The sequence below is a fragment of the Dermatophagoides pteronyssinus genome, unplaced genomic scaffold (genome assembly GCF_027571235.1).
Source record: "Dermatophagoides pteronyssinus isolate colony J.1.1.1.1 unplaced genomic scaffold, Derpt_VIB-CSIC_2022.12 sq0019, whole genome shotgun sequence".
Lineage (NCBI taxonomy): Eukaryota > Metazoa > Arthropoda > Arachnida > Sarcoptiformes > Pyroglyphidae > Dermatophagoides > Dermatophagoides pteronyssinus.
The window spans coordinates 770,363-785,494 of record NW_027461543.1 but is presented as its reverse complement, the minus strand read 5'-3'; the positions used below and the strand labels follow the sequence as shown (position 1 = coordinate 785,494).

At 29.8% G+C, this 15,132-nt stretch overlaps 5 protein-coding genes across 9 annotated transcripts; 4 read left to right on the top strand and 1 right to left on the bottom strand.

Annotated features, from left to right (window-relative positions):
* The first annotated feature begins 463 nt into the window (after window positions 1-463).
* LOC113798143 (uncharacterized) lies at window positions 464-1,444 on the top strand. Its single transcript, XM_027348629.2, has 4 exons — window positions 464-629; window positions 715-1,034; window positions 1,126-1,228; window positions 1,298-1,444. Exons 1-4 carry the CDS (start codon window positions 530-532, stop codon window positions 1,333-1,335), a joined length of 561 nt encoding a protein of 186 aa, XP_027204430.2. The 5' UTR covers window positions 464-529; the 3' UTR covers window positions 1,336-1,444.
* Window positions 1,445-1,492: 48 nt separating this feature from the next.
* LOC113798142 (uncharacterized) lies at window positions 1,493-6,067 on the top strand. 4 transcript variants are annotated; one of them, XM_075822662.1, is made up of 4 exons: window positions 1,493-2,112; window positions 2,170-2,294; window positions 2,356-3,812; window positions 3,867-6,067. In XM_075822662.1, the coding sequence occupies exons 3-4, from the start codon at window positions 2,477-2,479 to the stop codon at window positions 4,985-4,987; spliced, it is 2,457 nt and encodes an 818-aa protein (XP_075678777.1). In that variant the 5' UTR covers window positions 1,493-2,112; window positions 2,170-2,294; window positions 2,356-2,476; the 3' UTR covers window positions 4,988-6,067. The 4 variants fall into 4 exon arrangements, with proteins under 4 accessions (XP_075678777.1, XP_075678778.1, XP_075678776.1 ...); XM_075822663.1 differs by having other exon boundaries at window positions 1,494-2,112; window positions 3,882-6,067; XM_075822661.1 differs by having other exon boundaries at window positions 1,494-2,094; window positions 2,356-6,067.
* A 93-nt stretch (window positions 6,068-6,160) lies between these two features.
* LOC113798145 (uncharacterized) lies at window positions 6,161-10,255 on the top strand. The gene is made up of 3 exons (XM_027348632.2): window positions 6,161-6,267; window positions 6,337-8,218; window positions 8,282-10,255. The coding sequence occupies exons 2-3, from the start codon at window positions 6,622-6,624 to the stop codon at window positions 8,566-8,568; spliced, it is 1,884 nt and encodes a 627-aa protein (XP_027204433.2). The 5' UTR covers window positions 6,161-6,267; window positions 6,337-6,621; the 3' UTR covers window positions 8,569-10,255.
* Window positions 8,549-10,241, bottom strand: LOC113798146 (tubulin alpha-8 chain-like). The gene has a single exon (XM_075822665.1). It carries the CDS (start codon window positions 10,239-10,241, stop codon window positions 8,727-8,729), a length of 1,515 nt encoding a protein of 504 aa, XP_075678780.1. The 3' UTR covers window positions 8,549-8,726.
* A 1,269-nt stretch (window positions 10,256-11,524) lies between the features above and the next one.
* LOC113798144 (uncharacterized) lies at window positions 11,525-15,093 on the top strand. 2 transcript variants are annotated; one of them, XM_075822659.1, is made up of 4 exons: window positions 11,525-13,498; window positions 13,541-13,660; window positions 13,722-14,267; window positions 14,327-15,093. In XM_075822659.1, the coding sequence occupies exons 1-4, from the start codon at window positions 11,574-11,576 to the stop codon at window positions 14,979-14,981; spliced, it is 3,246 nt and encodes a 1,081-aa protein (XP_075678774.1). In that variant the 5' UTR covers window positions 11,525-11,573; the 3' UTR covers window positions 14,982-15,093. The 2 variants fall into 2 exon arrangements, with proteins under 2 accessions (XP_075678774.1, XP_027204431.2); XM_027348630.2 differs by having other exon boundaries at window positions 11,526-13,660.
* The last annotated feature ends 39 nt before the right edge of the window (window positions 15,094-15,132 follow it).

The following is a 15,132-nucleotide window of genomic DNA, read 5'->3' as shown; positions in this document are numbered from 1 at the left end:
CGAAGGTGATCGAGTTATTGATTTCAAGTTTCTGTTGTTGTTTTCGTTTGTTTGTTGAATTTCAAATTCTTTAATCGTTTTCTTTCGTTTTTTTTCTATCTTCGTATTTTGACAAAAAAATCAGTGAAATTTTTCACTGATTTTTCACTGATTTTGTAATGGATTTATTTTTAGCAGCCAAAACAATATTTTGTTGTTTGGATTTTTTGGTGGCACATTTTGGTTGCAATCGACTGGAAATTGATTAAAAATTTAATTAAAATTTTTTTTTTTGAATCACAAGATTTGAAATTTTCTTTAATGAACAAAAAAAAAGAAAATCTCAAAAATCTCGCTGATAACAATGCAGTAAATGAGTTTTTTTTTTGTGTCAATCCGATCAATCAATCAATCAATCGATCAATCGATAATTTGATTGATCAATTTGATTGATTTGATCGATATATAATAAGTATGATATCGATTACCTATTTGCACACACCTGTTTGATTTGATTTATTTGACTGTTTTATTATCATTTTGAAAAAAAATGTTCAGAAATAATTATGGTTTTTTACTGTCGTTGACCATTCATCTGACCATTATCATAGCTGTTGTAAATTCAATAAAATTTCATGATTGTAGTGGTGGTGAGTTTTCGTTTTTCTTCAAAAATCCAAAAAATTATTCATTTTTTTCGTTGCAAATTTTCTTCTTCAAATTTCATCAACACAGCATTAGTACAGACCGTAACATTGGATGGATGTGCGGATGATGCACAAATATGTAAATTTAATAATAAAAAAAATACAATTGGAAAATTAATCCTTCGTTATCATGTTGATCTGATTGCCAATCAAATTACTGATCAAATTCGATTAGAAATATCAATAAAATCACGTTATAATCATATACCACCCAATGATGATGATGATTATGATCGTTTAGCTATTTTTGATAATCTTTGTCAAACAAACCAGGATATTTGTCCAACAAATTTTAATGTACTTTATCATTTTTGTTATGGTTTTCGTTTGGATAATGTAACATTATTGGTAATGTCTATTCAATCATCTTGATTAACCCTTAATTAATTCATAATTTATTCTCCCCCTTTTCCCCTTTTCTACCTTTACCTTTTTACAGCATAATAAACATAATCAAGAGATTATTATTAAAAATCAATATTATTCATCAAATAATAATAATCTTTTAGCTTGTTTTCAACATTCAATAATGTTATTAGATGGTAAATTGATGGATGATTTTTTTTTTGAAATTAACTTGACGATTTTTCTGATTTATTTCCCTCACATAGAGCCTGATACATTACCGATGGCCGTGTTAAAAAATTAAAAAAAATTGAAAACAAATTAACATCACCGGATGGCAGCACCGTGTTCATAAATTGTAAAAAAAAATGAATAAAATTTCAAATTTTTTTTTTTTGGCTTGCCTATTTTAACTTTATATGATTTCTTTTGTTTGTTGACTATTTTAACACATGTTACATTGATGCACAGAAATGAATTAGGGTGTGTGTGTGTGTGTTTTGAATCGAGTGAGGATAGAGTGATATGTCACAAAAAAAAGTCGAGGTTTGGTATTCATCTTTCTGCACTATGGTGGTATGCATATGATAACAGCGTCGTTTTTTTTGCTCGCGCAATGATGATGATGATGAGGATTTTCGAAATTAAGATCGCCATTTTCCACCATACTATGGCTTTACATTTTTTTCCTATCAATTTTGTTCTATCGAGCATTTGATAACGATGGGATGAGCTGGCAAGCATGTAACAAATGTTTATGTTTTGTCTCGAATTTAATCTATGTCTCATAACATCGTCATAAATTAACGGGAAATTATTGGTTATTATTGTTATGATTTACTCACTCACTTGCACTCTATCTCTCTCTCTTGGTGGTATCCCTTGCTACAAACCTTTTTTATATATAAAGCTACTATAAATCGACGAGGATTCGATTTTCAATCAAGAATTTGATTTCGAAAAAGAAAGTGTTGATCTTTTGATAAAAAAAACTTTGCTTCTTGATTTTTTTTTGCTATTGAGAGTATCTGAGACTCTTGATTTTTTTTTTTGGACAAAATTGGTAAGTCAATTTTTTTGGGTAAGTGAAAATGATGCAATAAAATGTTGTAATAAATCATTATTATTCCACTTCTAGTTAGTTATCTGAGAACCGATATCTGCGACTCAAATTTTGGGTAAAAGACTTTTTTTTTGATTACTCTATAAAAATACCTGTTGCTTTTGATTAATGCGTCATTTGTAGTCCTTTTTCTCACTTGGGTAAGTGAAATCAGAATCAATGAAAAATTATTTTTTGATTGAAAATTTTCTTTTTTTTCAGCTATTCTTGGTTAACCCTTTTGATTATTGCTCTGCTGAACTTACCTGCTACGAGGTTTATTTTTGTGGCACACTTTTACTGAACGAAATCCTTATTGATTTCGATTTGAAATTTAAAAAAAATGACTTCAAAAATTCAAGAATCATTTAAAAAACGTAAAATAGCATTACGTAAATTTAATGATTATTTTAATAGTTTTATTGATGAATATGAAGAAGAAATTCTTAAGTCACGAAAAGATATACGTACACTAATTGAAGAGATACGTGATTATAATCGTTTATTGGCCGATGTTGATGATCTTTATGATGAGGAATTGGTTGAACGTTTCAATTCACAAGCACATCGATTATCCAAATTTTTAAATGAATCAACAATCGATGATGACAATAATGGAACCGATCGTCAAACCGAAGAAAAGCAACAACAACAAAAATCGAAAGAAATTGAATCAAAAGAAATTCCCCAAGTGCCTAAATCAAAAAAACCAATGGAACCAAAGATTGTTGAAAATAATACTAGAATGATGATGAATAATAATAATGATGATCATCATCAACAATCCACTTCAAGAAGCTCTACGTCGCTTAATTCAAATTTTATTCAATTAACCGATACAAATTGGTCAGATTATTATCCATTAATGATGGAATTTATTGTAACCGATCAAAAAATACCTGATGAACGAACAAGAATTGCATTATTGAAAAAAAGTGTTGAAAAAAATTCAACAGCCTCGCAATTAATTGCAAATGAAAATTCAATGAGAAATGCTGTGAAAATTCTTCGTAAAGAATTTCATCATCAAACTTATGAACAAAAAGAATCGTCGGTAAATGATATGATTCTTCGATTTAATTTCAATACAAATGCAAAAAATGATGAACATAATTTTCGGCAATTATTTTCAATCTTATTGAATATAAAATTTAATGTTCGTGAAGAATTTCGTCCAAGATATTATGATTCATTATGGGGAAAATTACCAAGAAGATTTCGATATCTTTCAATGGAACGTTTTGTTCGTTTAACAAAAGAAAAACTTAAATTTTTTAATGCTTTACCTTGTTTATTGGATTTTAAAAGGGAAGAATTCATTGATCAACAAATAGTAGTTAATCATCGACAACGACAGATTAACAATAATACTGATAATGAATCAAATGAAAAATTGGATCAACTTATACAACGATTAATTGATGATAAACAATTATGTCCAATATGTTTTCAAATAAAAAAACATTTACGTTCACATTCAATTGTTAGATGTCGTAATTTAAATGCATTTTGTCGCCAATATGGTTTTGATGATAATTTTGATGTTGGTGGTAATCGAATGAAAAATTTATCCAATTCAATGTTGAATTTATCATTGGATTCGACATCACCATCAACCGTTGAAATTTGGGCCAATCATTCGAATCAAATCGAAAACAACAACAACAAACAAAATAATGGTAATATGAATGGATTTCGTTATCTAAAAGTAAATGAAAAGAAAAAAACATTAGAATTTGTTAATACAGATCGTTATAAATCATCAAATGGTAATCAACAACAGCAACAACGTTTTGGATTTTCATCAAGAAAATCAACAAATAATCCGAATAAATTTGTTTTTCCGGAAGATTCCCAGTCATCATCATCATCGATTTCAAACAACAATAATGATGGAAAAAATAAAAAATTTATTCCAATCATTTTGATTGGTAATTCAAAACAACAATCATTTTATCGAATCAATGCATCAACATTTATTGATGATAATCCAAATGGTCATGATGATGCAATGATTGAAAATAATTTTCTAAAATCATTGAAAATTTCGGATGCTAATATTGAATACAAACCGTTTACCGATTTAAGAAAAATTCATTATATTATTGGTCATGTTGAATTTGATGTTAATATTGGATTCGTAATTCGTACGATAAAATTTGCCATATTTTCTCGTCAAAATACTGAACCAGATGTTTTGATTTCACCGAAAATTTTGCAAGAATTTTCCATTATAATACCATCATCATCACCAACAATATCAAAATTTGAACAACGTTTTGTTGAAATAGTTGATCGTTCAATTGATGGTAACAATAGTAACAAAAATGGTAATTTTGTGTACGATAATGAAAAACGACAAATTTCAATTGCTGGCCTATTACAGTTGAAGGTTATTCATTTGGATGATGATGATGATGTTTTAGATGATGATGAAAAAAATGAATCGACCAATTTGAATGATAAGGAGAAATCGGAATCATTGAAAAATGAAATTTTAAAAAATTTGTTGGCTACAAAATTGTTGATAAAATCATCAAATATTGAATCATCATTAAGAATTTCATTCAACGAACAGAATGATGGTGGTGATTATTATTTCGTTAATCAAGATGATAGAATTTATTTTGATTTTGATCTGGCTATTGAAGAATATTCAACAAAATTGAAAAAATTTAAAAAAGCTTATATTTATCTTTTGAAAGGCAAGAATTCAAAACAATTTTCGGATACAATGTTGATCAAATTTGATCAGAAAAAATTTCAAATTTTTATTCAATTACCAAATGATGATGAACAGAAACAAAAAGAATTTGTTTCGAATATTATACAAAAATGTCGTCAATTGGCCTGATCGAATAATGATGATGAGTTTTTTCTCAAGTCCAAAAGTGACCAACATAATTTAATCGACTCCTTTATAGTTTTTAAAATTTGAATTTTTTTTTTCCTGAAAGAATTTACATTTCAAAAACTATTATGATTCGATTTTTTTTTTTGAAACAAAACTTTTACATTTTATAATCCAGATGATTTTCTATCAAACTTTTTCGCTTTTTACAAAAATAAATTCCGAACATTTTCATAAATTTCAAAGAAAATTTTTAATTCGTTTATAAAATTGTCCAAAACGATTAAGATGATAATAATATTTTAATAATAAAAATATGATTAAATAAATGCCAACAAAATGTGATAGTTTTGATTGTGATTGACAAACTAATCTTGTTTGCCATTCAAATTCTTTTGGTTTTGTTTTTGTTGGTGTAACTGACGTTGACGTTGTCGATGTCGATGTTGTATCGATAGTTTGACAAATAAATTTTCGTAAATCACTTTGATCAATAATTATAATGGCCATTATAATTGTAACCAAAAATAAATCAAATATCGATGATAAACGATAATAAAATTCATCCTGTAATATTTCAATACTGATTATTGTATAAAATATATGACGAAATTTTTTCAGATAATGATAAAAAATATTATCAGCTTTTTTATCATGATTATCATCTTCGTCATCATCATCATCATCTTCGTCTTCTTCTTCTAAATTGTTTTTGTCGATAAATTTGAAATCATTTTGACAAAATTCACAATAATTTTGTCCGGAACGTCGAGAAAATATTTGTAAACAATCCAAATGACTATGTGATAACATTCGATTGGCACATTCACAAACAATGTTCATTGGACGATTATTTTTATTCGAATCATTATCTTCCGAATGTTTTAAACAAAATCGACAAAACCGAATCAATTTTTTACCTTCAAGAATTTTCCTCGATGTCAATGATGAAAATGATGATGATGATGGTGACATTGTTGTTGGTGGTGATGATAATGATGGTGGTGACATTCTTTCCGATGTATAGCTTAATGATGATAATGATGGTGAATGTTTGGACATTATTTTCCGGCCTTTTTTTCTGTATTACCAAACAAAACAAAACAAACAAAAAAAAAATCGTTGTTATTTGAAAGAAATTCTCCTTTTATTTTGATTTGTTTTATTGTTATTTGTTTGACATTGGAATTTATTGTGATTTTGTTTGTTTGTTTTGTTTTTTGGTGCATTAATTAAATCAACTTGTCAACTTTGTTTGTTCGACGCCATTGATTGTTTTTCGGGTATGGATTTTTTTTTGTTTTGTAAATAAAACAAAATTTACTGATTTTTTTGAGGATTTGTTTTTTTAGGATTCAAGGAATGTTGTTTGTTGGTAAACCCGTTACCATAATGGATGCAGCAATGATTATTGCAATTTTATCTTGGTTACCGTTGATGGATTGTCGCCATGGATTTTTCTTGGTTGCTCGCTTGTATTAATCAATCAATCATCGATGTTGTTTTTTGGCTTGGTTTTTGGATTGCAAAAAATGTGAAACAAAATTTCTTTTTTTGGTTTTTTAGCTCAAAAACAACAGCGAAAAGGTCATCGATTTTTTTCAAAGTTTTTCTAATCAAAATTCGATATACTAATCATGGGTCAAATACTGCCCACAGCATCGATGCAAAAACCACCTGAGCATAGACCGGGTGAACATTTTCTACCATATGATGCAAATGCATGGCGTCGTTTATCATCAACATATCTTAATCAAATGATTTCAACTGGTAAATTAACTAAAAATGAATTGGAAATTATTGAATTAGAACGATATTGGTTAAATCGTCGTAAAGCTAATTATCGTCGTAGTTATTCATTAAGTCCTGTTGAACAACAACGAAAACGACATGGCCGTGCTGGCGGTTATCGATCGATGAATAGTGCATCAAGTTTAGGCAATTTAGCCAATATTTCCAAACAAAATCGACCAACAACAGCATCACCTGTTTTAAGAAATTTTCAACAAAGTAGTCATATAACCAGAAAAGGTGATAATCGTTATCATTCATTAGTGAATGTTTCATCAATTAAACCAACAAAAGATCAGATTAAAAATTTAGCATCAAATTTAGCTTATCCTGATGATCGTTATTCTGATCGTAATCATCAATCCAATCATCAACAGCAACAAAAAACATTATCACCACCAGTGCGAACATTTCGAAATGAACATTTTTCACCACCATATGATTCAAGTTTTAGTTCATATGATTCATCGAATCAATCCAGTTTGGTAAATCAACAACCGCATCAACAACGACATGGTCGATTCGAACGAAATAAATTCGCTAATAAAACGCTTATTAATCCAACAACAACAACAACACTGAAATCTGGCCATGATAATGGTAAAATTCAAAATAATTTTCAAAACAAAAATGATGATGATTATTCACAAAAATATCCTGCCAATTTTCGATTTCCAAATCATTCTTCTTCGAATAGAGAGCAGCCACCGAAAAAATTTCAAGAATATTGTCCAACAAAAAAATCGGCTTTAAAACAATCGAATGGATATACCAGGAACGATAATGTTGATGGTGATGGTGGTGGTGAACAGGATCCATTTCTTCGTGATAATCATGATGATAAACAAAGATTAATAAATAATGATTCACCAGATTCCGGTTTCATACGAAATGATTCGATTCGTACAACAGGTGATCAAAGAAATTTTCAAACAGATCCATTATGTCAAAGTAATGAACGTTTAGTTGAAAAACAACGACAACGACAAAATAAATTTGATTCAAGTTTTAAACGTCGTCAACAACAATCTTATGTACCGGATTTTCGTATCAATTCTCAAGAACATTTAGATCAATCATATCGATCAATACCACAGCCAACTATCGATGATTTTCAAGTGATCAATGATTCTACTAATCGTGTTCATTTTGATGATTTCGGACAGGAAAAAAAACATCGACCTGGTTCTGCACAATTAATGCGTCATTATCCGAATAATCCGAATAATAACATTGATCGTTTTCGTTATTCAATCGAACAACAACATCCATCAATCCGTACAAATTATGCCGATTATTATCAACGTTTTGATCGTCCACAATTAATATTTTCGAAAATTATTTATATAATGTTATTAATTTTAAATATTTGCCTGGTTATTTGGACAAGTATTTATATGCATTTTGCATCGATTAAAATTAAACTTGGTGAACCTATCAATGGTAAGTCTCTATCTGTTTTGTTTTGTTTAATTTTAACACAAGTAAATTCTTATTTCAATTCAGGTCGATTATATTCAATGACACACATCGAAAGACATTTATGGCAGGCAATTGTTATTGCAATTTTATCACTAAATTGTTTAACCACAATGGTAGCTATTTATGCAACAATTCGACAAAAATATTGGCCAATATTCATTACAACAATTCTATTCTTTCTAATCGGTGGTTTTGGTGCAAATTCTGAATTTTTACGTGGTAGTATTTCTGCTTGGTTATTACCATTATTTTGTGGAAATTTTGGTATTATTTTAACACATCAATTAGCAATTAATCATTATTCAATATGATTTTTATTTTGTTTTTCAATTAAAAAAAATACCATTATCATTAACATTGGATGTATGAAAAAAATCATAATAATAATAAAAAATATGGACAGTTTTGAGTAAAATGAGATGAGGTAAAATAATTGTCTGATGATCATTTTTTTGGTCGTCGTTAGTTGTTACCATTGTTGTTTTTCATCATGATCATCGTAATGATGTTCATGATGACCATTAATAGTAGCCGTAGTAATATCACCATTAATAATTTCTGTATCATTATCATTAGTATCAAAACTTTTTGTTGTTGTTGTATTTGTTATTTCACTACTACGTTCAATACCCATATAATCTTCAATTAAACATTCTAAATCTTCACGTGCTTCTTGAAATTCTGTTTCTTCCATACCTTCCGATACATACCAATGTACAAATGCACGTTTATTATACATAAGATCAAATTTCCTACATAATAAACGCCAACATTCAATCATACCAGTATGATTTGATAATAAACAAACTGAACGATTTGTTTGACCAATATCATCCAACATTTTCGGTGGTTCGGATGCAATACCACATTTCATACCGGTTGGTGACCAATTGACAAAATTTTCCTGTCGTTTTAAATCAATCATTGCTTGATTTATTTCTTTTGGTTGACAATCACCACGATATAGCAGGCAACTTGTTATATATTTTCCATTTTCTTGTTTCGATTGTTGTTGTTGTTGCTGTTTTGATTGATGTAATGTTGCAGATGAATTATATTTAATCATACGATTTTTACTTTCAAAACAAAATTGTGTTAATGTTTTAATCGATTGATCATATGGTTGACAACATGGATTTGAAATTGGTGCATATGATGCACTTGGAAAATGAATTCTTGGATATGGTACTAGATTGGTTTCAAATTCAGCCAGATCAACATTTAATGGTCCACCAAAACGTGTTGATGATGTTACTGAACTAGCTACCAATGATATTAATTGATTAATATGTGAATAATGTACTCGATCTAAATTCAATTGTCGTTGACAAATATCATAACATGCTTCATTATCAAACAGAAACATTAAATTCGAACGTATCAATGAATGATGTGTACGAAATAATGCATTATATGGTTCAACAATAGCAGTGGATAATTTTGGTGATGGAAATACATTAAATTCCAAACGTTGTTGTCGATGATCACAATGATTAAATTGTGTTTCTAATTGATCAATAAGACGAGCTGAAAAACCCGAACCAGTACCACCACCAAAACTATTAAACATTAAAAATCCTTGAAAACTATCACAAAGTTCAACAGATTTTCTTATAATATCAATAGTTGGTGATAATAATTTGGATGATAATGTATAAAAACCACGTGAAAAATTATTGGCAGCATCTTCTTTACCAGTGACTGTCATTCGACTGGAAAAAAGATTTTTACCTTTTGGACCAGATAAAATTTGATCAATAACCGATGGATCATTATCAACCATAACTGTACGTGGTACATAATAACCATTACGACTAGTTTCATTAAACATTGTAGCTAGAATTTCATTTTCATTACGATTTGTATGTTGTTGATCTAAATGACCATCCGATTCAATACCATGTTCAGCACGTATAATATCCCAAAATGTTTCACCAATCTGTATACCAGCCTGACCGATCAATAATGTTATACATTCACGCATTGTTTTGTTTTGTTTGGTTGGTTGGTTGTTGAAAAAAAGATTGAGTTTTGAGGCAACTGAAGAACAAGAAACACAAAAAAAAAACCAATGTGTTGTTTTTGATTGATTCAAACACGGTTGAGATAAATTCTATCGACAAACAGGGCTTATTTCAATGACTTGGCAAAAAATTTTCATTTTAATTAATTTAATTTACTTGAAAATAGAATTTACTTTTTGTTTTGTTTTGTTTTGTTCAAGAACATTTTTTCGTTTACGTCTAGCCATTTCGAATAATTCATCAGTAATTCGATTATTTAACAACGTTGATGATGACATTGTTTCGATGTTTTTTTTCAATTCATGATCATCAAGATTCGCGAATCATTGCGATGAAGAATTTTCGATGAAACAAAAACAAAAAAAATCCACCCGAATCTGAATTTCTTTTTGATTCTGCGCACTTTTTTGCTTCGGCCATTTGGCCAACCTAAACTTCGAAACGGCAGACAAGGGGGCATTGGCTCAATAATGGTCTTCGTTGTTGTTGATGTTTTGGTTTCTTTGCCTATCATGTGATCATCATCGATCATCATCGTTATTATCACATGACATGGGTGGTGGTTATTCATTTGGTGATGATTGATTCATCGAATTTTGGTGTTTTTTGCGCAAAAGGTTTGTGTAAACGAATTTTTTCATTCGAAATAATTTCAATTTTTCTTTTAATTTTCCTGAAATAAAAAAAGGAGATTTATGGAAGCAAAAATATCGATTCAAATCAAATGATTGTCCAACATAAACATTGTTATCTTTAATTTTTGGTTTCTTCGATTTTTGGCAATCCTTTGGTGATGTTTTTGTTTTTTTCTGGAAAAAAAATGAAACATTCTCAATGATGAATGCAATCGATTATCGATCAGTTTAATTGTTCTATAAAGAAGATATGGCCTGTTGTTTGGTCGACGGATTTGAATTTTTTGTTTTTCAACAAAAAAAAAACCAAAATGGAAATCAAACCACCAGTCTAATCTTATCAATCATCAAAAGCTACTGAAGCAAAATTTATCAACTCAATTTTTTCGATGAATCAATGGATGAATGAATGAATGAAATGTCTTTGAATCTTTCAATCAATCAATCAACAACAATTTCTGGTCACAAGCTTATAAGCGTTGTTTATTTGTTTGTTATGCGTGGTGTGTGCAATAATATCTTTCGATGAAATCAATTTGTAATCTATATTTTTTTGCTCAATTCGAATGATTAACAAAAAAAATAAAAATTTTCCTTTTTTTCGAAAATCTTTGATTTTATGATTTAATTTTATTTATTCAATTGATTAGTTTGGTTATGATCAAACCAAACAAAACGAAACTAAAAACAAACTCAACGATGTCTTATTCGACGACGACAACGACAACAACATTTTTGTTGGCAACAATTTTTCTAATCGGTTTATTCGAAATCAAATCAATACAATCGGCAAAATTACAGGTACCGTTTCAAGATCTGGCAACACCTAAACCGGCAATATCAAGTAAAATTTATTATCTAACTGAATCATGTTCGATTTGTGAAAAATTTCGTCCGGATTTTACACGGGTAAAAAAACCACCCGGTCTTAATGAAACTTTGGAATCCGAACCATCAACCGAACCGAAACCAGATTCAGATGATGGTGAAACATTAAAACGTGTACCACGTCAAACATCATTAGCATCAAAATTAAAAAGTGATGATCCAGATAAAGATATTATTTTGTTAGATTATCGTAAACAATCATTAAATGATAGTGATTTACAACTGAATGGTACATGGTCATGGAAAAAATCATTTAAAAAAATTCATGCTAAATGGATTGAACGTAAAAATGATACATCGAAAAAAATTCAACAAGATGTGGTGGCAAAATTAAAAATAGAAAAAACACCCGAAGGTGAAGAGAAGAAAAAATTAGTTTTAGAATTTAAGAAAAAAATTCAAAATCTTACATCATTAAATTCGATGATGATGATGATCGATGAACCATATAATGCACAAGAATTTGAAGAAGAAATGCTTGGAGATGATGAAGAAGATAATAAAGATGGTGAAAAGGAAAAAATTCTTGTCAAACGTGAAATTAAACAAATATTTTTGGATCCAATCAAACAACCATCGATTGTTATACGTTCGAAACGATCGACAGCAATCGATACATCGAATGATCCAACTGGTACGGATAATCCATTGATTGAAATGACAACATTACCAACACAGATTTTCGATGAAAATGATCAACTTTTAACCAACAATAATGAGACAGAATTGAAAAAGAATGGTACCTATGAAAAATGTCGACTATTGATACGGTTGAAAGCAAATCCCGAAGATATTATTACCGATACAGCGGAAGAAGAAGAAAAAGAAAAAGAATTAGATTCGAAAGTTGAAGATAAAAATGTAGCAGATAAAAAAGAAACATTGCCTGAACCAAATGTAGCAGATTCTGTGGAAAAAGTAGACGAAATAAAATCATTGGAGAAAATTACCGATAATGTTGTTGTTGGGGAACAAAAAGAAAAAGAAAAACAACCAGAAAAATCGATTGAAAAAGATGAAAAAGTAAAAATGGAAGAAAAATCATCGAATGTTTTGGAAGAACCAAAAATGATCGAAAAAGTAGCGACAAAAATTGAAGAAACGGTTTCAGACATGGTTTCTCCATCATCACCGGCACCGGTATCGACATTGACAAAAGAAGAGGAAAAATCTACAAATACTGTTGAAGAATTGAAACCAATTTTAACCATTGCTGATGACGAAAAATTAATCGCAGCAGCAACAACAACAACGAAAGCGGAAACACCGATCGAAAGTTCATCACCATCTTCAACGGAAAAAGTAAAAGAAGAAGTTGAAGCACCAAAGGTCACACCAAAAGAAGTGGAAGCACCAATGGTTAAACCAGAAGCAGTTGAAGCACCAATGGTTAAACCAGAAGCAGTTGAAGCACCAAAAGAAGTCGAAACACCAAAGATCCAACCCGAAGAAGTGAAAGCACCAATGGTTAAACCAGAAAAAATTGAAGCACCAAAAGTCACACCAAAAGAAGTTGAAAAACCAAAGATAGCACCAGAAGTAGTTGAAGCACCAATGGTTAAACCAGAAGTAGTAAAGGCACCGGAGGTTACACCAAAAGAAGTGGAAGCACCAAAGATCAAACCAGAAGCAGTTGAAGCACCAAAGATTAAACCAGAAGAAGTAAAGGCACCGGAGGTGACACCAAAAGAAACGACCAAAGTTGTTGTCGATGATGATGAAAAAACTAAAGAAACATCCACTATATCAACAGTAAAAGTTTCAACAACTGAAAAACCGAAACCAAAACCAAAATCAAAACCAACGAATCTTCAACTTGGGCTTTTGATTAATATTCGAAAATTTGTTGATGGAGTGTAAGTAGTCCAAAAAAAAATTGAATTTTAAATTTTCATTTTTCTTTAAAAATTTCTTTAGTTTTGAATCAATTGAAACGGATGTAAATCAAAGTGTCACTAAAAAACGTGAAATCAAAAAAATGAATCCATTTTGGAAAAATGTAAAAATTTTTACATCCGATCCCGAAATGACTGAATTCTTTTATGATGGTGAAAAATTAACATCATTGGATAATGAATTGACGAAAAAATCAACCGACGATGGAAAACTTCGACGAAAACGTTCGACAACAACAACAAAAGTAAAATCAAATTCATTTATGGATATGATCGATATGGATGATATTGTACGATTATTATCACCAAATGGTACAATCGATTTGAATATTGCCGATGAAAAATGGATATTATTGGAAAGGAAAATTTTCTTCAACGATGTTGATAATGATAGTGATGAAGAATTGATTTTGAATCTATATTTTAAACCAAAAGAAAATGAAGATGAAGAAATGGTTGATGATGATGGATTGAAACGTTCGAAAAAAATGAAAAAAGCACTTCAATGTCCAACGGGAACATTTGATTGCAATTCAGATGGCCATCTTTGTATACCGAATAGTTTGATGTAAGTTGATTCGTCTTGTTTTTTCATTTTCATTAATTGATTTTTTGTTTTTTTCGAAGATGTAACGGTGAAGATAATTGTGGTAATGGTCATGATGAAATGCTGAATTGTGCACCAACATTGAATATGTTCTATGTAAAAGATATAACATTAAGACGTCATCCAATTTCAAATGATGGTAATGGTGGTTGGTTTGATTTAGATCCAGCAACTGAAGAAATGTTTTGGTTGGGTACCAGAATCCTGTTCATTTTGTTTGCAACAAGTTTATTTCTGTATATTTTATTGTTGTTATGTCGAATGTGTGATCGATTAAGATATCCTGATAATCAATATGGATCACCAGCTGCATCAATGTTTTTAATACCAAAAGGAAATTATATTTCAATATCAGGTGATACGATTGAACGTAAACCATATCAGGCATGTCAACCGAAAAAATCTTCATCGTCGACGGGAAAATCAAGCCGAATGGATAACCAAGGATCAAAAATACATGAATATATTTATGTGAATAATAATTATGGTCAACCACAAGGTTCAACAATGGTTTCGACCGATGTACAACCACCAACATATGATAATCGTAGCCGAAGAAATGGACAAAGAGGTCAACAACAACAACATCGTCGTCAATCATCCGATATAACAACCGATGATGAATATCCACCATTATATGAAGAAACGATTCGTAATTATGGAACAAAAAAATGAAATGAAATGAAATTCTATTTTTGAATTTTTTCAAAAAATGAAATGAAACCGGTTCAAACCAGAATTTTTTTCTGTTTGTTATCTGTTCAGGTCTCTTCTGTCTCTAATCACATTTGATAATTTACAAACAAAACAAAAAAAAATTAAAAAA

Excerpts from the sequence above, each read along its gene's own strand:
- LOC113798143 (XM_027348629.2), top strand. The coding sequence starts at position 530 with ATGTTCAGAAATAATTATGGTTTTTTACTGTCGTTGACCATTCATCTG. Across the intron at positions 630-714 it reads ATTTCATGATTGTAGTGGTG|CATTAGTACAGACCGTAACA; the intron begins GTGAGTTTTCGT and ends TCATCAACACAG. Across the intron at positions 1,229-1,297 it reads TTCAATAATGTTATTAGATG|AGCCTGATACATTACCGATG; the intron begins GTAAATTGATGG and ends TCCCTCACATAG.
- LOC113798142 (XM_075822661.1), top strand. The coding sequence starts at position 2,477 with ATGACTTCAAAAATTCAAGAATCATTTAAAAAACGTAAAATAGCATTA.
- LOC113798145 (XM_027348632.2), top strand. The coding sequence starts at position 6,622 with ATGGGTCAAATACTGCCCACAGCATCGATGCAAAAACCACCTGAGCAT. Across the intron at positions 8,219-8,281 it reads ACTTGGTGAACCTATCAATG|GTCGATTATATTCAATGACA; the intron begins GTAAGTCTCTAT and ends ATTTCAATTCAG.
- LOC113798146 (XM_075822665.1), bottom strand. The coding sequence starts at position 10,241 with ATGCGTGAATGTATAACATTATTGATCGGTCAGGCTGGTATACAGATT.
- LOC113798144 (XM_027348630.2), top strand. The coding sequence starts at position 11,574 with ATGATCAAACCAAACAAAACGAAACTAAAAACAAACTCAACGATGTCT. Across the intron at positions 13,661-13,721 it reads CGAAAATTTGTTGATGGAGT|TTTTGAATCAATTGAAACGG; the intron begins GTAAGTAGTCCA and ends AAATTTCTTTAG. Across the intron at positions 14,268-14,326 it reads TGTATACCGAATAGTTTGAT|ATGTAACGGTGAAGATAATT; the intron begins GTAAGTTGATTC and ends TTTTTTTCGAAG.